The 24,357-nt window shown below is 43.1% G+C and overlaps 1 protein-coding gene across 2 annotated transcripts in view; it reads right to left on the reverse strand.

Moving 5' to 3' along the window:
• Window positions 1-24,357, reverse strand: part of zfhx4 (zinc finger homeobox 4) — a 67,034-nt gene that overhangs the window by 16,738 nt on the left and 25,939 nt on the right. For both annotated transcript variants that reach the window (XM_085939791.1, XM_085939790.1), the window contains 2 exons: window positions 16,784-17,018; window positions 317-415 (listed from right to left, as the gene is read on the reverse strand). In XM_085939791.1, coding sequence (XP_085795917.1) covers window positions 317-415; window positions 16,784-17,018 — 334 coding nt within the window. The remainder of the gene's footprint in view (window positions 1-316; window positions 416-16,783; window positions 17,019-24,357) is intronic.

A 24,357-nucleotide genomic window follows, 5' to 3' on the forward strand; every position in this document is an offset into this window, starting at 1 on the left:
TATAAATTACAAGCACGCAAACTGATTTGATTAAAAAATAATCTGGGGCCTGGACATTGCCTTGTAATAACCACAACTTGTCCTTCTCCTTTTTTCTCTGTTTTCCTCTTTCTTTCTCTCTGTCTCACTCTCGCTTTCTGACAGATGGCAACAATTAAAGCGGGTCACATGGAGGCTAGTCAGCGGCGTTCACATGTTACGCACACATTTAAAACTTACTCCTGAGTGAAAGCGGGGGAAAGATCACTTAAGAAAGATGGGATGCTTTAAACTAGGAGATGCACGTGAATGCACGCCTGTGTGTGTGTGTACTCACGGTCAGTTCTTCTGCTGTCAGTCAAGTCTCGGTCAGTGAGGTTGGATACGGGCCTGGAAGAAGAGCCAGGAGGTCTCTCACCATCCTCGGCATTCTCCTCTGAAAATGCAACAAATGCTAAATTACCCATGATGCTCTGAACATAGAAGAAGCGGCGCTAAAACTGACAGGAAGCTGACACATTGAATGATGCGTTTACATGCGTTCCAAACAATTATCGTCTCAAGCAACATAAGTCAAGTTGACTCACTGTACAGTCTGTATCAACAGGAAAAAAATACTTTAACATGTGCCTTGTTAAATATAGCCCTGGCCTGCCGCTTCTGGAGGGGGAAACATAAAACATCCAATGCCTGACGGAAGGGGTGGGACATTTCAAATATGACGTGAAATTATGGAGCACGTGTAAACTGCATTTGGAATTCTTGTTACCGTACTTTATCCTTCTTCACATTTGAAACAAATAATAGTAAAAAAAAAAAAAATATATATATATATATATATATATATATATATATATATATATATATATATATATATATATATATATATATATATATATATATATATATGCAAGCTTACTACTATTAGCAGATTAGCCTAGCCATCTCTGAGAGTTCAGCCCCTTGTTTGATAATTCTGTGTATCTGCAGTGTTCTGCCAGTGGATTAAAGCCAGTGTGTGTGTGTGTGTGCGTGTGTATACGTGCATTTGTGCGCAAGTGTGTATATGTGTCGCCAGCACAAGCTAACACTAATCCTAGCCGAGCTCCAGCGCTCCCTTTCATCCAGCCATCATTTGTCTCCGGCTGGGCTGATGTCACTTTGTAATGAATTTTGAGCAGTCTGAGAGAGGCCAGATAACCAGGCATGCGGGCACGCTCGCTCACGTACACACACATGCGCAAAAACACACACACACACACACACACACACACACACACACACACACACACACACACACACACACACACACACACACACACACACACACATGTATGTGCATCTCCACATCCAAAGCCCTCCTCCATTTCAGAGCTAGCAAATGAATAAAAATCCCAAAGTGAAACACTTGCAGCCAGGCGTTAAATCACACAAACTGAAACACACTCACACACATACACGAAACCAAATTCACATAAATAAATAAAAAAAAGCAAAAGCATTAAAACTGTCATGTCTTCTTAATGTGTGTGTGTGTGTGTGAGGGGTGGAGGGAATGCATGGTAAAGGGTTTCTTTCACTGTAAACCGCCTTACTCTGCCACAAAATGAGAAAATCAAAATGGTGTGTGTGTGTCGTGTAACACAAAATGAATTGAAGCGCTTTTTATTTAAAAGCTGTGAATGTCCTGAACAAAAATGTCCAAGGTATCAAATAGTCTATTTTCCATATTTGTATGAAATTCAACATTAACAGTACAACAAAAAGGTGCACCGGGGTCAGCTTGCAAGCCCGGAAGCATGACATCATCAACCCATTTGAATTCAAGACATGCGAAAATAGACAATTGCACACAAATCGAGAATTGGGAATAATTTCTAACTGCTGTTGCATCCATCTTTGTAACAATTCCTCTAGGGGGCACTCTACCTGTAAACGCAAGAGAACGAGAGAGACTGCAAAGAGAAGGAAGAGGAAAGAACGGGATAATATGAGAAGAAAGGAGAAGGCCATCATCTGGGCTTCATCAATGTTTTTTTTTTTCTCGCCCCCACCTCCCTTTGCATCGGTTAGATCAGTGGCAAGTGTGTGTGTGTGTGTGTGTGTGTGTGTGTGTGTGTGTGTGTGTGTGCAAATGGGAATGCGTTTCCACGCTGAGGACATTCCCAGACAAGCTCTCTCAATACATCAGCACAGTGTCTGCCCTCTGACTGACCCTGACAGTTACACACCACATGATGGTGTCGATGCTGTGTGTGTGTGTGTGTGTGTGTGTGTGTGTGTGTGTGTGTCTGTGTGTGAGTGTGTGTGTGTGTACACCATTGATCAAGTGAGTGAGACAGTGACCGCATGTGTTTGCATGTGTGCTGTCATAAGCAAGTGTGTGTGTGTGTGTGTGTGTGTGTGTGTGCGAGTGTGAAAGATCACTGACGATCAACTTAATCGCAACCAGAGCAAAACTTTCACAGCCACCTTCCATCGCCTCGTGCACATGCACGGACACAGCCACAATTATACACAAAGACGTATAAAACACACACACACATACACACACATGCGCAGAGTGGGTCAGGCAGTGGGTGTGATTTTGGATTTTGGCAGCCCGACGAGATCCCCCTTTGATGTGGCTCGGCCGGAACATTAAAGCCGGCCGGTGAGCTGGATTCTAACCGCACAGCCCGGGTCCGATTACCCCGGGCGACCAACGACAGCCTATATTTAACTGTTAGGAGAGGAAGAAGAATTAAGTGATTCTTGATCAGCAACACACCCAAGCCGACGTGGTTTTACATTTAGCTATTAATTGGAACCACTGGCCGTGGCCATGAATAAATAAGAAATCCTCAAGGGCAACCTTGGACATCTTTAAAAACAAAAATGTTCTGCCTTTTGTCCCCACACAAATTGTAGGACTGTTTAAATGTATATCTCAAATCCTTTTAATGTGTGCAGCCATGGCAATTGCTTTTCCAGACGTCTGATTGGCAAAATTGTGCTTCATAGGCAGAAAATGTGATCACATGTATTTATGTTACTACGAGGTAAACATTTTTTTTTCTATTACCTGCATATGCATGACTTTAATAATTCACAAAAAAAACATTGAGTTAACTTTATATTTAAGTATTATTTTAAGATTGTTAGTCCACTTCCATGACAAGTAAAAATGATGCACGAGGACGCAGAGCAAGAAAGAGATGTTTGGAAAGAAAATAGAAGAATAGACATATGGGTGATGAATGCAATGGAGGTTATATAGTCTGTGTGTATATGTGTATGTGTGTATGTGTGTGTGTGTGTGTGTATCTGTGTCTCCGTTGGCTGTATAATGACCTGCTCTGAGACCATTGGCTCCCCCTTCTGTCTCCCCCTAAGGGGCCATAACCACCATGCCGGGTCATTATGTGCCCGGTGGAGGACTCGGTTGCACAGCACAACAACCACAGAGAAATAAGACGCCAACAAACTGGACTTGGAGACTCCAAAATGGCTGAATTCATTAGTGCGGCCCAACTTGCCACTAATTTGCTTCTTTAGGGTCTCATTATAGAAGAAAATGAGGAAACCTTATACGTATGTGTATGTATATACTTGTTTATACGGTTATCTGGTACCACTGTGTGTGTGTGTGTGTGTGTACGTGTATATGTATATATGTGTATGTATATATATATATATATATATATATACATATATATATACATACATACACACATACATACATACACACACACACACACACACACACACACACACACACACACACACACACACACACACACACACACACACACACACACACACACACACATACTGTACTCAGAGCTATTGTAGAATGCTTCATTAAAATCAGTACTGTTAGAAGTTGGAAAGTAGCAATGGGGAAAAATAATGATGCATTGTTGAATGCAATAGATGTGAAGGCCTGAATTGAAAAATGTGTGGACACAACTCAAGATTTACATCATCCAGTTTAAAGGTTTGCACAGTAAGTTGTGCCTAAGTTTTAAAGAGCAAACACCAAACTTACATGACAATTTTCAACCTTAATACCAATTGTAAAATAATGGCAAATTAAAGATAGTTCGTGTGTGGACAGTATGACTGCAGCCCTAACGCCCACGACAAGCATGTCTCCCCCACTTACCGCTGATGTTGATTTTGATTTCTTCTTACAACTCTGGTCATGTCCCTTGTGAGACTGCATGTGAGAGTGCACAAATGCAAAGAGGGGCCCGGTGATGTCACATTTCAGTGCAGTGCGCGTGGCTCCAGTTTGGCCTCCTGCTTCTAGCTTTGAAACACTACACTGTTCCGCACACGCACGCACGCACGCACGCACACGTACACACATGCAGTCCAGGGCCAGCGGTAATAGTGCCAGAGTAATAACCTTATAGACTTACTGATCTCCTTCCCTCCTGTTCTCTCACCCTCAAATCTTTATTTACCCAACTCTCCCTTTTACACCCCTCCCCGCCCATTCTCCCCGTACCTTTCTCCCCCCCACTCCCTCCCCTTAATTTCAGCACGTTTAACAAGCATTTAGATCTTAACCAGATGTTGTTAATGTAGCATGTCTAAAATACTAAACATCAACCCAGCAGAGAGGGGCCGCAGCTCCTGCACAACAGGGCCTGGGAATAACTCACACACATGTGGACCCTTCACATGCACACATTTACGCCCACGTCGAGCTTCATGTATTTAATGCAGCGTTCCACAGCCCACATGCTAACACGTAAACACACGTGTTTCCATGCACACGTTCAAACACACCCTAAAAACAGCAGAACATATTACGCCAGCAAAATAAATACATTTGCTTCAGCTCAACCTGGAGCGTCAGACAATAGCATCTAACACACTCCTGGTGTGACTGTCAGTGACGGAATGCGCTGAAAAATTAGTTTTGTGCGGAGACTGGGGGGGCGAAGAGAGTATGCTCGTATCAGCAGCTTCAAATTTGCTTTGTTGTTGTCAATTACGACTTCCTAAGACACCATATTGTATTTCATTTTCCCTCAAATTGCCCGCTGTGATGTCTCGCGGGCAACTAACAAAACGTATTAATGTTCCGGGAAAAAAAAAAAAAAAGGAATTTGAATAAACATAACCTAGATTAAAACCTCGCTTCTACAGAAATAAGCCGTTGTTGCTCGTTAGGAGAGGGGGGGAGGTTCACTTTCAATTCTGCATGAATGAGAGGTAATGTATATGATTCTTTAATGCCAAATACAAAAGACGGGATAACAATATGGCGTCTGCGGTGCAACACCTGGCCTTATCCAACAATGCTGACACGGCAACTGTACACCTACCTCCACACACATAAACACCTGCGTATTACACAACAGCCATATTCCATTTTAGCAGCCTTGATCACCCCAAGCAGAAGAGCAAGAGTGTTAAGGCGGCACGACACGCTCACCGGGAGATTTAGGAATCATCTGAAAAGAGAATTCCTCTCCTCTCTCTCATCTTAGCTCTATTTTCTTTTATTTCCCGCTCCTTTATGATACCTCGGTGCAATATTTATTCACCCCCCCATATTATAAACACCTGCTCGACGAGGTGGCACACACAGCGGAAATATCACACGAGCTCACCAGGTTGACCCAGTCAGCTTCAATGGATGGAGGGATGAAAAGAGGGAGAAACGCTGACAAAAACACACAAGGAGCCGAGGGTTAATGGCGTTCCCATCTCTGTGATAAGAATTCATTCTCTTCTATTACCAGCACTTATCAAGAACACACACACACACGATCATACGCAGTGAGAGTCCAAGATCGATAGATGATCCTAATGAAGAAAGCAGCTGTTTCTCGGCACACCTGGCCGACTCTATCAGCCCGACAAGATCTCGCCGCCACGTTTGTCCTTCTATCCATCCATCCATCCATTTAGCTATCTATCCATCTAGTTTTAATCTTTTCACACAGCGAGTCATCCACATATGTCCTATTTGTCCGTCCATTTATTCCTCCAATCTGAACATCCATCGCAACACTGGTTAACAGCCATAGCAGCAAGGCAGATATCATTTGTAATTGCCCAGAGTGGCTCTTGTCGTGTAGGGTTTTTTTTCTTCTTCTAGGAACTAATACCAGGCCAATAGGAGGAAATCTAATTGAACAAAAAAAAAAAGCAGTGGATTTAAGAGCACATGCGTTCTATTGCCTTTGTGTGTGTATCCATGGTTTGAAACGTGATGGCGGAGGTTGAATAGATTTTGTTTGAAAAGAAAGTTGATCCTATCAGGCTGCTGTATTGTTTTAGTTGAATACACTTGTTCACTGAGATGGTGTGCCTCATAGTCCCAAAAGGAATGTCATTATAAAAATGAAAATTCTTGATTTTGACCTTATTTACCGTACTTACGTTAGATTGAATGGAAGTCCCATTAACAGAGAATGCATTCAAGCCGTAGCAACATTCCCCAATGATGGATGCTACCATTTAACATTTCATCCTCACGTAACATGTGACTTCCCTTTAAAGAGGAGGAGGGGGGGGGGATGTCATGTGTTTTGCAGTACGGCATGACTTTACAACATACAAAGAATATCTCCAGGCGGAAATATTCATTAAGTTGCTTAGAATCAGCTCGGAAATGACCACATGGTACCTGCGATACGCAGGCCCATGAGGCATCTTGCCCTGGAGATGGTATTCACAGATGGTTATAAAGTAGGAGTGTTGGCTTTCCTTAGACCTTCTCCAAAACATGCAAAAAATGTCCATTTCATTACTAGCTAAACAATGTCATATGGGCCCCCACTGGCCCTAATAGAGGCAGACAAAGACAGAGCAGCACACATATGCTTCGAATAAATCAGATTACCCAGGGAGTGGGGGTGAGGAGGGGAAGAGAATGAGGGAGGGAAAGAAAGGGATACACCGCCAGACACTTAGAGGATTGACAATATTCCCGTTTCTTGCTACCTCTCCCCCTCTACACACTCCCCGCAACCCACACTTTCCTTTGCTACACCTCCCTCCCTCCCTCCCTCCCTCCCTCCCTCCCTCCCTCCTCTAGCGGGATCTGTTTTAGATTTGAGCCAGAGCTTCAGCCATATCTCTCCCTTATCTCTGCTAGCCGTCAGAAAACAGAAAGCTCCATGTTTCCATGCATTAGACTCCCAGTTCCTGACACGCCACTTGAAAATCCCTACAGCACGTCAAAATGGCAGAGCTAAAGTGCAACGATATGATTTCATCAAATAGAAGGCAGGTTTGCGGCTTGCATTCGATAGGACTTTGTCTGGATTGATCCGGGATCATATCAGAGAATTATTCGTACTATGTTCTGAAAATAACGTGCCCCAATCTTAAATGAAATTAAGGGAAAACTACCAAAACATAATGTCAAAATTTGTCCTTACAATTTTTATACACATTTTTGCACAGGGCCAGTTGCTCACATATACCCATTTTTAAGCCAACATAATATTCTTCAAATTAGATCATGTATTTGACATTATTTTAATCATAATAGGAGTATGCTGTCATTTTTTCTCTAATTAGCACTTTTGATGACAGGATATGGACTTATTGACTCTCTTTCAAGTTTCAAGAAAAACATGGGAAAACTGTAGTGGTAGACTTCATGTTCAAAGAAAAAAAAATCTATATTCAAATGACTTTCTATTGATTTATAATTAAGTCTTAATTACAACTGGGCTTGGACATTTAAACTGAGCTGTCACAATAGCGGCAAACTAGATAGGGGAGCATTATTGATACACTTTAACAGCGGTGGTCGCCCAGACATTGATTCAGATATTTTGCGGTGCCTTTGGCATGCTCGGAGGATTTAAATGAACAGGCAATTGAGAGAAAACACACACACACTCCTGTGCACCTGCATGCACACACACCAAAGTGAACTACACAGGATAATTAACCTTCATTGGGGAAAAGTCAGAGCTGGCTTATCTGCACACTAAACTCCGTGTGTTTATATGTGTGTGTGTGTGTGTGTGTGTGTGTGTGTGTGTGTGTGTGTGTGTGTGTGTGTGTGTGTGTGCGTGTGTGCCCATCAGGTGTAATTACATTATTATGTGAGGAGCTGATTGACTTGAGGTGGGGCTGCAGGAAGGGGGAAAATAAATAGGATGTCATTTGTGTGTGCGCATCAGGGCACATACTTATTGGTGGCTCAGGTGCTTGCGGCGACTTTTGCGCATCCAGCCATCCACATGGCGGTGTACGTCCCCACGGGGCTAATCAGGTATCTGATACCTTTTGTTTTGGGAGCTCATTGATGGATGAAATCTTTATCTGTGCTATTGATCAGGGAAGGGTGCACGGGTCCTAAACTGTCTGTCTAGCAGCCTGCCTGCTCCGGCTCTAACAAGATTGCCAGGGCCGAGTATATCAGTTAACATTTAATCAATGGCAGCTTAAGACACTGGGGCACTGGGAGAGAGGCCCACCGCTTCAAGCCGTCTGCCCCAAACCATTACCCGGGATTGAAGGGAAAGAGTGTGTGTGTGTGTGTGTGTGTGTGTGTGTGTGTGTGTGTGTGTGTGTGTGTGTGTGTGAGTTAGACGGTGGTCCGGCAGATAATTACAGTGGATTGGGACGGGTAGATCACATGTCTTAGGGGGGACAGTGCTGTGTCCGTCTGTGTTCACAGTTATGGGAGAGCTGACTTGTCAATAGATGCTAATATGTCCAAAAAGTGTTTTCTAAGAATGCAAAAAAAAAAATCTCTTGATGACTGAATGTAACAATAAAATGAGCAGAAATATATACTTGAATTCATATTATATAAGAATATCACATTTGTCAGCACTCGTTACTGGATGACATCATCATCAAATTACAATTTTAAATTCTAACAATAAGATTATATAGAGAGTCTTTTACATGTGTGTGTGTTTGGGCTTGTTTGACGGGGGAAGCCCCTCGTTTTATCCGAAGCCTGGGAGAATCCCACCACCAAAAATCAATGTTTGTGAGAGCAGACTACGTGAGGTAGCGTATGTGTGTGTGTGTGTCAAGGTTTTGTAAGACAAATCTCTCCAGCGCGCGTCGCTTTAGTGCTATTGAACCAAGCTTCGATCACTTGGCCGCTGTGAATAATGCAAGGGAGGCTACTTGCTCACTTACAGCATAGGACTCTTGTGGCCGTGTGTGACAAGATGGTCCCTTTCTCCTCCTTGCAAATGCATCACGGCAGTTCCCCGACATTCTTCCACTTGGCCTTCCTAATCTCGTGTCAGATACAGGAACTCCCACATTGATATTGTCTCATTGAGTGTGTGCCACATATGTGTGTGCACGCACGTGTGTGTGTGTGTGTGTGTGTGTGTGTGTGTGTGTGTGTGTGTGTGTGTGTGTGTGTGTATGCTGGAGGCTCCTCCAGTCGACGGGAAGAGCTTAACTCAAGCGGACAGCTCCGTGGCCCGCACTTTGACACAACCTGAGTCATTGTTACATACAGCTGGCACACAACGAAATATCGTCATTAAAAAAAAGACAATTAGGTGAACACACTCGTTTTTATGTCCTCAGGTATGTGAAGCGGAGACATTAATAAACAGGAGGTAATTATTTTGATTATAAATGATGAGAGTTGCGTGTCTTTCTGCTAATTAAGCTGAAAGATGTGGAATGGCACAAAGCCGTAATACTTTAATGGTGTCCTATAGTTGATATGACCAGGGGGGACAATGGACACACAGATGCTTAATGTCCCTGTCTAGGAAGGAGATCTTCTCTTTGGCCATAACCGTCCCTGTCATCACTTATGAGGCAATTAAACAAAACATCACTTCCTATTTCCTCTCATCCTCACGCTTCCTCTCATGTTCTTTTTGTTTTTTGTAAGCCGGGAGGGCTCCTCTTCCTCTTCTCCTCTCCCACTTGGCTCTTCTTCTACTCTTCCCAAGCGACTCCAAACAGGGTTTCAATTTCAGCATGCTGATTGTCTCATTGCCGACTCCATGCATGTCTAACACTCACTGGCACTCTCGGGACTGGCCTCCTGTGAGTGTTTTGTGTGCGTGCGTGTGTGTGTGTGTGTGTGTGTGTGTGTGTGTGTGTGTGTGTGTGTGTGTGTGTGTGAAGGGGTGATGAGGGTGCAAAATGCCTATTACATTGAGAGTGCGGTCCCTCTTAGACTGGAGAGAATTCTCTGGTGCCTAAAGAGCAGAAAATTGCAATGCTCCTCTTGCTCATTCCCCATTAACCTGTGTTTGGAAACAAAGCCCTAGCCAAGTTGTGTGTGGGTTCGACTTTGTGTGTTTCCTGGACAAAATATGAACAGTGGCTTTAACTGCAGTATCCTCCTGAATTACGGAGTATATTTGTCGATAATTGCAACACGACAAAAGTAGATAATATCAAAATTGAATAAGCGAAGCTATAAAAATTAGCAGTGAAGTGTTACGTGCAACCAGAATAAACTTTAGCACACTTTCTCATATCAGCACTAAATCCAATCTCCAATAAATATTGCAGCGGACTGGTGCAACTTGAAACACAAAAGACACCATTTACTTAAGGTTGCACTATTGCAATATTTTTTTGTGCAGGGCATTTTGCACATTCTGGAAACAATGTATGAAATCAGATGAATTAAGCAAACCTGAAATGAGTTGCAATTGCTGACTTTGCGTCTGTATGTTGGAGCGTAGATGTGCAAATGAAAAAGTTTCAAGTGTATCAATACTTTTTCAGATCTGTATATATGTTTCTAAATGAAATGTTTCCTTTTTTGCATTTCTCCCTTCTGTCCCTTGTTCTAAAAGAGCAAACGGTGAGATGTCATCCTACGAAGCGCTCGGAGATGAATCCAAAGAGGCGTATTTGTTTAATTTGCATAAAGACATCCTACATCAAAGTCGAGACCCCGGGATCATTCTGTAGATTTTTCTTTTCTTTTTTTTCCCCTTCCCTTTCTCTCACAGCATCCTTTTCTGATTCTGTCACATTTTTTTTTCTGTCGCTCTCTTTTTTCACAGTGTTATTAGTACATGATAAAAGCAAAAAGGGATGTCATGACACGAGACCCCCTGTAAGCATTGGGAGGTGGGAGAGAAAACGAAAGAGAATGAAGGAGAAGGTGGGGAGAGTGCAAAGGGGAGCGGCAAAGATGAAAGCAATGTTCTCTGGAAATGATTGCTCACAAGGCATTGATTCTGAGCTTTAATCTCACATCGGGCGCTCAAATTTCCTATTAGGGAGATGAAGAAGTGAGAGAGAGAGAGAGCGAGAGAGAGGAAGGAGGGGGCTTGTCATCACATACTGTAGGTGGGAGGTGAAACTTGGCAGACTCACTATTTGGAAGATAAAACTTACATTTTCCTTATTCTAGACACGTCTTGTCCAAAATTATATATATATATCTATTTTTCTCACAAAATTCTGACTGAAACACACACACACACACACACACACACACACACACACACACACACACACACACACACACACACACCAAGCCATTGACAGGGGCTATTGCTGCAAAGCTTCCTCCAGTTAGTGACGATTAGCCTGAGCTATAGGTAATCAATAGCCTCTATCAATTCCATACCTCCCGCTGATGGATGAGCTAAAAGAAAGAGAGGAGAGTGAGGAAGGAGGGAGGGATGACAGAAATTCTTCCTGACAATACCAACTTATCATGCGGATCTGCATGTGTGTGCATGTGCGTGTGTGTCAGCCGCCTCCGATGTCCATCTGCGAATTGTATCATCGCCGTCTCAGATTAGCGGCTGCTTGGACCGAGCCCGAGCATTGCCTGGTTACCGTGGCTCCGGCCCCACACGGGCCCCCTCCCATCACCTGATTGTTTGTCTTAATGCTGTGTGACACAGCCCATTGTTTTGTCCATCTGTGGTTAAGAGTCAATGGACAGAGGGTGTATGAGGGGATCAGGGGGAGAAAAGAATAGAGGTGAAGGACGATGAAATAAAGAAGAGCAGAGTGAAAAAGGAGGGTGGCTAGGAGGGAAGGGGGGGGGGGGGCTGAAACGAAATAGCACGAAGGAAACTCCAAGTGAGGGAAATAATATAAAGCATATAATATTCTTCATCAAAACTGACTTTATATTCCAAAGCAGAGGTACTTGGGTCCATATGGACCTTAAGGGAGACCTTTTGTGCCATCACACATGGATGAGGCATCCTCTTCAAAAGACTTAAGTCATATTTAGTATGCGTCCTCAGAGTCCGACGGCTTTGTATTGTAAATAAGCCTAATGTGGCATTGGTCAGCTATGCTAATTCAGATAATCAGTGCAATTTTTGTAAATTATAACTGTCAGTTTGGCACGGCGCAGATACTTTGGCGGAAAACATGAGGGAACAATTTAGCGAGGGTAATACCCCCTCCACCAAAGAGCTGCCTCCACTCAAAGAAAAACAATCAGGCCGCGCTCTGACCGCCCCCCCGCCCCCCGACACACCATTTCAAAAATAGTTTATGGTGAACGAGGCTCATTTCTTCAGTCAGGCTCTCTACAGTATGTGCACACACAAACCGCACGGTAATTATCATTCGCTTGCATGGAATTATTCAAAAAATGACCACACTGCCTTAGAGAGCTTGGTTTGGGGGAATTTGGGGGGGAAATGACTGCTTACCCAAAATATATTAATAATACATATATTCTGTACTGTGAAAGTGGCTTATTGTCTTTTGATTAAGTCATCATTTAACTTGATTATCTTCATTCTCGGGGTATTTATTTATCAATCGATCCATCTATCTATTTGAAATATATATGTATCAAATGAAGTGGCAGAATTCAATCAGTTAATTTAACTCGTTGTAATGTGGCCTGTTGTCCAAACCAAAGGAGACGTGTGCATGTGTGTGTGTGTGTGTGTGTGTGTTGTGTCCATTCTCTCACTCCTCCGACCATCCGTGAATGTTTATGTGATCGCCGCAAATTACGGAGACAAACCCTGGAAATAGACTTCTGTCTGAAGAGAGACCTTCCTGAAAATAAAAGAGAACCACTGGAATGGCAAAAACCATCCGCTCCGAGCAGGAAAAAAGAAAAAAAAAAGATAAAGGAGTGAAAGTGAGAGAGACAAACCAAAATTGCCTCAAAGTCATCTTGATGTCATCACACACATACAAAAATGATCTATTTTCCATCCTGAATATCAAGTGATCACATGCTTTTAAATGCACAAGTACACACACACACACACACACACAGCTTGGTGATTCATCAAGACACAAGCTCCTCACGCAAGTCCACATCTCCATCCATTTAAAAGCAGACATGAAGGGATAACAAGTGTCCATTAGGCTCATTTTAGCCTACAGCTGCTAGGAAAGTGGTTAGCACAGCGACAATAATTGGACTAAGACCAAACATGTCCCAGAGCCTTATCACTCAATAGAAAAAAAAGGACACACGTAGTGTACACACACACACATGCGTGATAAAAATATTTTCACTCTCCTAGTTCGAAGATGTCCTTTGTTTAAAAGGGGGACTCAGACAAAGAAGGTCCTCTCCCTCCCCTGTTTAATGCATGTTGTGTTCTTTAGTAGGAGGTGGGGGAGGTCGGGGCTATGGATGACAGGCCTGGTTCTCACAAGTAATTACCTCCATGAGATCCCATCTACCATCTTTTTTTTTTTTATGGAGGACAGTGGGAAGCAAAGAAAAGAAGAACCAAGTATGTAGGGGCAAGAAAAGTGTGCCCTTGTGTTTCTGCTTGATCTGGAGCTTTACACATGATGGTCACACGGCTGGCTAATGGGTGATGGCAAACACTCACATGCATGCACACAAAGTACACTGACCCGTAACTTCAGAGAGTTTGCCACAAGTTTGGCAAAAAATTGTGCTTCAAGCTGGAATATTTCACTTGTTCTTCATGAACCTCTTAAAAAGATCAATTTAGGATAAAATTTCATTACAAAGTGAAGACACTAACACACAAAAAGATCTAATTTTTCCTAACAACTTTTGGATGACCCTCAAAGCAAAAATGGCCTCCAAAGTTCTTCCATGCCAAGAGGCAATTCATTTAGGCTAATTCTTGATGATGCAAACTGGATTTTTTTTCTCCCTTTTCAAATCAAGTCAATTATCTGTCATACTTCTAATTGTGCACACAATTTATCACAGGCATAGTGACACAGTGGGCTTTTTGTCTTTGATGAATCCACTCGAGGACCATGGGAGGGGGTAGTAATAGCGATGGGAATTTTTCTACAGTTCCACGATGAACTTTTGGGACAAATTATGAATCTATGATTTCATTCATTGTGTGGTTGTATTTTTATAGAAGGGAGAAATATTTTTCTGAATGTTCTGATCTCCTTGAACTGAGCAGTTTGCTTATAGCCATTGATGTTACTAATCAACCGTCTCATTTAGGTTTGAACTTTTCTGACCTGGACTTGACACCTCCGGTACTGAGCCTTACGAGAGGCAAGCATGGAGCTAATGTAGACGACAAACTAGTGGAGACTGAATAAAGGAGGCCTCCATTTTGCCAGGATGTGATTGATAAGCATGCTGATATTCTGACGTTCAGACGCTTCCCCAATATATCGATTAGCACAAAACACGATCGTAAATATTATTGTCAGTAAAATAAACCTGTGCAATGAGGCAAAGAGTGACGCTAACAAAGCAAGAGAAGTGTTGCTTGCGTACGCCTGTCAAAATAGCCCCTCCCCTATGTTGCGCCTCTGCAGTGCTGTACCCTTAATTAGGCCATAAAATCAGCACCCAAATTGTTTAATGAAAGCCATTCACATGTACATAAAGTCTGGAGCATTAGAACCCTTATTCCCAAATGGGCCTGTAATTATCTGGCTCAGCGCCAGGTCCCGGCTTTAAAAGAAAGATACCGGTCAGCACTTAAATTAATCTTTTTCATACCGCTCTCTAATGAACCGAAAGTGCTCGAGTCAGGAGTTGTAGCCCCAGAAAAATAATAGCATGCGCACACATACAGACGCATTTAAAGGGACCTCTGGCGGGAAATGTTTTCCATCCTTTCAGTCAAATCTAAAGTCTTCATCTTTCCAAGAAAATTCTATGCTCTTAACTTTGGGAAAATAATTTGGAACGGCTTTTTTAAGACTAAGAGTTTGATGTGGAACTACTTGCGAGCTCTTACCTCAACGCTATTAAATAACCTTTGCAAACAACTTTATGGGGTAAAAAAAAAAACTCCATGTTTACAGTGAACAGTTTTGACCCCGAAAAACTGCTTTAACTTTCTCTAACCCTATAATTAGGTTGCAATTCCCTATTTGAATCACTGACAATCAAAGGATTGCATTTTGGTTGACAAAAAAAAAAAAAGAGCTCTGCTGATGTGTAAACGGAAATACCCTTGACATATCTGCTATGCAGCCTGATCACTTCAATATATAGCTTGGCCAAAAAGAGGGCAAAGAGGAAGAAGAAAAAAAAAAGTGGTTTGGATACTGCTAACTTCCTTGGAAATTCCCCATCCAGAGTCAAATCCAGCATATAAAAGGAAAGCAGCGGTGACAAATTTGGGTGCATTTGAGAAGCAGTGCTTCGGAATTAGGTGCAGCGGTTAAATGTTGTTTCTAAAAAATCTGCTTTTGCTCACATAGACTTATAAATGTAGCAGGGGAGTGAGGAATCTAATAAGCAGGACAAAAAAGGAGTCGGATAGAGAGATGGGATGAGGAAGGGCCGCAGTTTCAAATCTTGCAGAAATGTGATCTGTGTGTAATTAAAATCAAACTTAAACCAGTAATGAGTGTCCATGTCAGGGTGGGGAATGTGTGGTCAATAAAGGACACTTTGGGAAACACACTCACACACACACACACACACACACACACACACACACACACACACACACACACACACACACACACACACACACACACACACGCACACACACATGTAAGTCAGGCCAAAAGCTATGCTAGAATGCTATTCAAAGCATGTTACCTTCCTCCCTCAGCTCCTTCAGGTCAAGCAAAGCAAAAACAAGTTAAGCGCTCATTTTCTCCCTGCAGCATTAACATAAGGATGACTAAATAATGCACCCTGACTCTTCTGGTTTAAATTACACCGCAAAACCCCACTCTCCTCCTCCTCCTCCCCTCCCCTTACACCCTCACCAACCATCAAACCCCCACTCAAAGAAAAACGATTAATCTTTCTGCTTTTTTTTTTTTGCTCTCTCTGAATGTTTTACAGTTCTGTTACACTTATTAGCTGCTGGCAGGACGGAGACCCTTAAATGAAAGCCAAATTGCTTTGGTCATGAGAAAGGAAATGAAAGCTCACTCCAGGGAGAGGCTGCATATGTGTGTGTGTGTGTGTGTGTGTGTGTGTGTGTGTGTGTGTGTGTGTGTGTGTGTGTGTGTGTGTGATTGTAAGTGTGCACAGGCTGCGATCCTCCCAAGGTGAAATTTCATAAGCTGCCCGCCTGCCTGGGATGTCCCTGTGCACGCAGCTTGTGTGTACGTATGTGTGTGTGTGTTTGTAGGAGATATAAGCGCGGCAGCCTAATAGGAACAGTATGCTCATTTTGGAGAGATTAGGAGGGAAGGACGGCTCTGTATCGGGAGACGTGATGTGGATAGGAAGGCCAAAGGCGAGAGAGAGGGAGGGAGAAAGATTTGACAGCATGTAGAGGGAGTGCTGAGAGAAAGAAGAGATAGCCGGACTGTTAGGGAGGAAAGTAAGGTGGATGTAATTATAGCCAAGGGCAATCACAGTGGAAAAATAAAGTAAGATTTTTATAAAGGTTGCAGAAGTAAAATTCTGCATGTTTGTATGTGTGTGTGATAACTCCAAAAAGAGGCACTTTACAGCACAGACCTTGACCGGAGGGACATTCTTTGACGTGGAACAGCTCGTGGAGGCTAAATCCGTCGTCGTCCGTTCTCAGGCCTTGCTGGTGCAGCTGCAGCTTTTTCAGGCCTTCGTTTTGCTGGTGCCGGGCCGAGCGGGCGTGCTGGACCAGGTTGAGGCGAGCCTTGGTGGAGTAGTCGCACAGCGTGCAGTAATAAACGCACGACTCGGGGCTGTAGGCGCCGTCCAGCTTGTGCAAGTGCTGTTCAAGAGAAGAAGAAAAAAAAAAAAGACAGGAAGCTTTTTAGAAATCTCCTCAAGCGTACCAAAGAACATTTGGGAGAACATCAGTTGCCTGAATCATGCCTATATCGTTTACCACTTTTATTACCGTTAAAGCTTTTCGTTCTGCTCTGGTTCCAGTTCAGTTCCAATGATGGAAAGCCCAGAAATCCCACTTCCCTGGCTTCAAATGAGCCAGAGACGTCAATGGATAACGTCTCAGCCACTTTGTCTTTTATTTCCAGCAATACATGTTAATTACACATTGTGAGCTGATGCAGCTCTAATAAAGCAAAAAAAAAATAAAAAATCCAAAAGCCACTTTTGGTTTTGCGCTTAATTTTGCGTTTTATGAAAGCAACATGTAGCAATTACGACATCAAATCTATCTCCAATAAAATGTTGTATGATAACAAAGAAAAGGAGAGGAAAAAAGAGAGCTGCGTTCATGCATGCAGCATAGCCTGTGTGTCATTAATTGGTCTGAGGTGACGTGCAGACTCAGCACAAAGTCAAAATAAGGAGCTGGGAGGGGAAAAGTGTTTTTCTCTGAACATTCACATTGTCCGGCTTTCTTCATTGTTGCCAGCTGCAGGGGTTTCTCATTCAACGTGTGCTGTCAGTTGCGAGCCTTGCCTGCATCTCCACTTGCCTCTTTAATGGCACTGCAGCCATGCAAAGCCAACCTGCCCTCAGCAAGCTCGCAAATATGCACGCACAGCACAGGCATGCCACCCACTGCCCTATGGATCTATAATTTTTTGTCTCGCTTTTGCATAAAAATTGCTTGACAAAGGTGTCGATGTGTACGGTGGTCTTGCAGGTGTGTGAGTTCCAACCCCTCGCGCCCCCCCCTTTGCGTCTTTGACAAACAGGGATAAGCAACTTAGCTACAGCTGCTAACATCTTTTTTTCATTCCTTCTTTCTTTCTTTTGTCGGAAATCTGACCAGGTTTTTCTCATGAGGCGGTGGGACGTCCCCGCGCAGTCAGAGGCCCTTTCAGAAGTCTTAAGTTTTAATTAAGTCCGAGTTGTCAGAAGAAAGCTCCCCTAGACCAGAGCTCAGGGCCATTAATTACAGCTATCTTTGTTTCTCTGTGAAAGGAGGCCTCCCTTGCACTCTCCCCCCCCCCCCTCTTTCTCGCTCTTCTTTTTTCTCTGCTTCTTTTCTTTCCTGCCCTCCCTCGACGGAGACAACTGAGCTGCAGTCAAGTCATACGTGTGCTCCTGAACACTACTAAGCCATGCATGCTTGCACCATTTCTCCCTTTGGCTTTTTTACTGATAGCAATCATAATGTTCATAATGGCCTTACATAATCACAGCATATGCTATGCAGTGTACACAAGGGCCCCTATAGATTGGCCACGTCTTTCATTGTGTCATCAATCATTAGTATTTCAGTATAAAAACAATGGCGCCTTTCACCGCGCCTTCTTCCTTGTTCTTTCTCGATTCACTCGGGATTTCACTCCAGTTGTACATAAATGGGAACGAATACGAGTCTTTAGCATTGAATAGCAAACTGGCACTCAAACAAGACCTTGATTTTGTCAATTGACAATAAATTCAAAAAGAACAAAAGGCGCCATGTAAATGTGACAAAGCCTGTTTTTTTTTTTTTCTTCTTTTTCTCAAAGCCTTGAGTCACTGCGAGGTTTCACTGGAGTCATCCTTGACTGGTTTTCAAATGTTTCTACTGGCAAAGCCATACAGGTAATTGAACTGCTTGGAAATTAAAATGCTCATACAAATCAGAAGCGGCCCCAAAAATGTTTGACGTGGTTCAACATTTTGACTTATTTGCTTTTAGGGATATGAAGCTTCAGTCAGACAGAGTTGAATGATACACTTGGGGTTGAAGCTGGCTGCCAGCTAGGTTTAGACCTAATATTAATTCTCTCGCCATCAGCACATTCCAGAGGGTTTGTTTAAGACCTAAACTAGAGGGCTGTCTGTCTGTCGCTCTGGCACTCGACAGGCGTTCTGGAGATTGCCGGCCAGAATATCCATGATTTATGAATGTTTAGAGGAGCACTTTGACTTCTGCCAGGCGTGGGCTGTGTAATGCATATTCAAACACACAAACACACTGTTCCTGCTCCTGGGTTTGCGCTTGTGTCTGTATCCCATTTAAATGCGGATATAATGGATGAACCTGCTCTCTGGAGACATCGGCAGGATTTATTTGTTTTGAATTAGTAGGAAACTGACATTTTTGGGGGTGATGTGAAAAAGATGATGACCCTGGTGGATTAATGGATGTAATAAAAAAAAAAAAAGTTCTAACCCTCACTCTATGAATTTGTGGCTATAGATGATGGCAGTGTATGTTATTGAGTAAGGTAAGAAAATGGATCCAAATATAATTGTGATTTCTATTTCTATCTAGACAGGAAAGTCAAATTTGAGCTTATTTATCGGCTCAGTTGCTGAACAACACTCAACTTCAAATGCAACATACCACCATCATATACAACAATTTCTCAGGGGAGCCCTTTGAATTAACACGCATAAGCATTAGCACCACGTTATTGTCTATGTGGCTCCACATAATTGCAAAAACACTCACACCTCCTTGTTGCTTATGGCGCCCTCATCACAGCTCCTGGTGGTGGTTAATTGTTGGGAATTAGTGTTTGGCAAACAACCAAATAAGCTAACATTCCCGGTGGGCCAATCAAGCTCATAAACAGCCCCCTGTCATGAGTAGCCCGTAATGTTGCACACACACCTCTCTGGATGCTGGCGGATGTGCACGCTCTCATCCCCCCCATCCCCTTCACATGGAATGCAAATTACCACACGGGGGACTTACTGTTTATTTGTCAAAAACACAACGTTGTCAGCCTTGTCCATAAAACACGCACACACACAGAAATTGGGAAAGGGTGGAGGAGAGTTAATTTGACAGGTGTGGGAAGCTCCCGTGTGTGTGTGTGTGTGTGTGTGTGTGTGTGTGTGTGTGTGTGTGTGTGTGTGTGTGTGTGTGTGTGTGTGTGTGTGTGTGTGTGTGTGTGTGTGTGTGTGTGTGTGTGTGTGTGTGTGTGTGTGTGTGTGCGAGAGTCTGACAGAGGACTACATTCATTATTCTGAATGAGATGTTTACAAAACACCTTTCTGGCACACACAAACACAAGTACACACACCACAGCGCGCAATCGCTCGGTTTGTGGGGAGGGGAAGCGGCCGCGCCGCATCACATTCATTTGTTCTGTCTGTGGTGGCAAAGCTGTCTCATTAACTGAATTCTTAATAAGGCGAGGCAAAATACATCCCTGCAAAAACTTCTTTTATCTTTCTCCTCGTGTGTGTGCGTGCGTGTGTGTTTACGCATCAGTCATTTCCAGAGAAGTTTTTTTTTTCATTTGCCGTGTGTTTTTGTGTCTGCCTATATAATTTCAATTGTGTGCTTCTCTTTTTTGTCTTTGGCTCCAATTGTGCGCGCAAACTTGTAACGACAAAAATATTTCAAAAGCAGAAGGCTCGCTATTTCCTCCATAAACCAAATGACAAATTAGGGTGTTCACAAACATGACTCTTTCCTGTCATTAAATGCAGAAGCAGGCCACTAATGAACACGTAGTGCTACACGAGCTATGTCTTAATAACCGCTATGAGTGTGTCAGAGCATGTGCATACATGTTTTACATGTATGTTCCTCTGTCTGTGCCCACATGCAAAATTCTCCCCCTCTCAGTGCGACAAGAAAAACATCTTTATATTATTCTATGGTGTTTTTTAGTGGGAGCGACGAGCTGATAGTTAGCTATGTGGAGTGACACCAGCTTCCGGCGCTATCCCACGGGCCCCCGGGAGCCACCCGAGACAAAAACAGCCCCACTTGTCCCAGCAAACAACAAAAGCATGTTTTGTTCCTTGAAAGTATTTTAAACACATAGCAGCGCTGTCTGGAAGGCTGCCAAGTGTGGAATTCCAACCTGTGCTACCATCTTCAGCCCACGGGACAAAAACAAGTGAATTGCAAGATCACTGCTGATGAATCTGCAGTGCTAAACAAAAAAAAACAAAAAAAAATGAGGGCGCCAGGTAGGTGCCACCTTATTTCCCTTGTGTTCAACCAATAAAATAAATGACGCTGATTGAAATTAAAAATATAATTTCTTTGTGAAAGCATGTCATACAATTAGAGAAAGATAAAAACGTTTATTCATGACACTTAACGTTTAAAAAAATAGGAACTACATACAAATACACGGATAACTATGAAAAGGTCCTTTTGTATACCTGCCATGCTTAAAACTATATATTAAAAAAAAGCCTAAATAGTAAGAATAAAAAAAACATTTTTCCTTCTTGCTGATCTTCTTTCCTTGTTTTGCTTGCAAAGCTTCCACTATCATAAAAGCTAAGAAAAATATTTCCTCAAGCTAAATTGCTTCTCCTGTGTTTCAGTCCTGGCTGATGGCCGTCCCGTGTAATCACAGCTCTGAGGCCCGTCTATGAGGTGCATGAGGGCCCGTGGGCGAGCTTAGCTAAGGTCACCCAATAATAATAAGCATCCATTGCATAATGGCTGCCAAGGCAAATAAATGAATTATCACACTGAGTCTTTCATATAAAGCCTCCTGCCATCCATCTGCTAGTATGCACTCACCCTCCCTCGCTCGCTCGCTTGCTCTCTCCATTCTGCCTTTACTCTTTGCTACTTGTCAGCAGACACAATGAGGACGTAAAGGCGATAAAGCTTTGGGAAAAATAATATAACTCCCCAGGCCTACCAACCGGATTTCCTTTTCACTCACTTCCACACACATGCATACATTTTACACACTTGCGGTAGTGATGTAAGTATAGCTGACATATGGGCCAAAGGTCAATCTGAAGTTCACAGCTTCCTGACCTTCCTGGCCCCCCTTTCTTGGAAAAATCACTTCAGTCTCCAGAGCTCTCGTTTTTTTTCTCTCCCTTACACAAGCCCACCCCTCCATCATCCCCCCCACCACACAGCCAACCCCCTCACAAAAGGAGGAGACAAACAGCCTTGCTAAGGATTTACATGATCCATTTCTTCTGGTTTTAGTCAATGAAGTCACACATATTTTACATTGTACTGAGCCAGCAGTTGGGAAGAACAGACTCAGAGAAACACAGACGCCAGAAGTGGGCTTACTTACTCATCAGCGTGTGTGTGTGTGTTAGGTGTCTTAAAAGCCAGGTTACCTCCACCCCCACCAAAATGGATGAGTATTTACATTAGCATTAGATTTAGACAGCAAGGCTCAGCCACTTATTCCCTATTAGCTATCGTGACCTTAAGCCATTAGGGTCTAAAAGCTCCCGCTTGTCTCCATTGCTGCCAGGTGACTCTAACCAGACCTCCCCATATCCCTGAACCATCTTCTCCGTCATCTCACAATGGAGACAGAAATCATAAATCGCCAAGATCAAGATGGCTGAAATGCTAACATGCTCACCGGATTATGTTTTTTTTCTTTCCCCCCCGAATGAAATGCAAGGCGGAGGGATTCTGAGCAAATGCTAACACGCTCTTGGGCAGGGTTAATCATTTTCCAGTTTTCCTAACATGCAAAGATGCTTTGGGTGAAAATCAAGGCAAGAGCTAATTGACAGGATCTGTGAGAGACGTCAAGAAAAACAAAAATAAAAGGAATGGAAATCTGGGGCTTTGGCTAATTGCTTGGTACCATCAAAGAGGTTTGTACTACACTGATGTTGTTATATTTAACTAAAACCGAAAGAGAAGGGAAAATAATTTCGGCGCCGGGAGGGGCTGCGTGTTTTATTTTTATTTTTGCCAAGTTTGGTTTTCTGTGCCCTCTACATGATGCATGCTTGCAAAAAAAAAAAAAAAAATCCATTACTGACAGTTAGACAAAAGGAATGTGGAAAACGCATGGCAAGGCAAACTAACCGATTGGTTTGAGAGACAAAGAGAGCAAGAAACTATAAGTGGTGAGAACAAAAGAACATGAGACAGAAGGGGAGAGAAGGATTGGGAAGAATCTAGACAAGCGTCGTCGGGTTCAAATCACTAATTACACATTCCTGAGCCTGTGAAGGGAGTATTGTTTTCCAGTTAGCCCCTACCCTGTCACATGGTTTCACTTAGCACAAAACAAAAGGTACAGGGAACAAAACACGTCTAATACCGAGAGTCTTGCTAATGAAAGAGAAATGGGCGAAATTATCCCTGGCGTGGATCCTCGTGAGAAATCGGGTGGTGATTACAGGACAAGAGAGTCATTTTGAAACTGTCACAAAATGTCAGACTGCCTGTCTCTTTCCTCTAAGAAGTGCAGTAATTAAATAAGGCTCTCATCATGCAGTAACACTTTTCACATGACATACTTGAATCACACCTTTCAATCTTGATTCAAAACAAGCCCTTGTTGTTTAGTGTGCCTTGGAAAGATGGTCCACTTGGTCCTTGTCTTCTCACTTATAAAGCTCCAACCACCTTTGTCTGCATACTTATCAGTAGGCGGAGACTAAAATAGAGAGTCTGCAATCCCATAGATCATTCCTGTCACGATTACCGGCATGTCACGAAAACTCAACCGACCACATTTTCAACAAGCTGATTTGCTCTGTATAACCCCATCAAGTCAATGCTGCTCTCTCTCGCATATGGAGGAAGCTACCGTGGTGGCATGAAAGGGGGATCAGTAAGATGATAGCGGCGGCACCATAGGGTAGACTTGCCTGACTGGCGGTGTTTGCCAAGGCCCCGGCGTGTAAAGGAAGGATATTGTTTTCCCTTGAAAAAGCCTCAGTCGTAGTCGACATACCAGCGTCCACTCAACATACCAATGGACTCTTTGAAGATTACTCAAATGTTTGCCTTTGTTCCCCCACCAACCCCCTACCGCCCAGTTCGCTCGCTAAACTAGACTCCTGCTTGACTGGAGAGGAGGAAGAATCGAGAAAGTATACAATTAAGCAGCGTCACGTTGCCTTTGCACTTAATGCACGTAGATTAAACGAGGATACTGTTGATCGGTAAACAATAGCAGCTCGAAATAAAACGAGTTGGTAAGACCTCACACACAAAGTTGTGCACTCAGCACTAACTCCACAAATATGGAAAACGATGCGGTGATAATTATGGGCTAAGTGTTAGTGTAAGAACAGTCACTATGTTAGCATTTGAGCTAATGTGCAAGGCCAGCAGCCCTTTCATAAAAGCAGGTTTTGGACTTCCGATGATGAACGGGACCGTTCAAAATTTCCTCTGGAATGTTCTCATTTAAAAATGTCATCGCGATATCCTAAAACCATGTTTTGATAATTAGTACAGCACCAAATCCTGCAAAGATTGGGTGAGAACAACACAT

Source organism: Syngnathus leptorhynchus, chromosome 19, assembly GCF_054491065.1.
Source record: "Syngnathus leptorhynchus isolate UIUO chromosome 19, UIUO_Slep, whole genome shotgun sequence".
NCBI lineage: Eukaryota > Metazoa > Chordata > Actinopteri > Syngnathiformes > Syngnathidae > Syngnathus > Syngnathus leptorhynchus.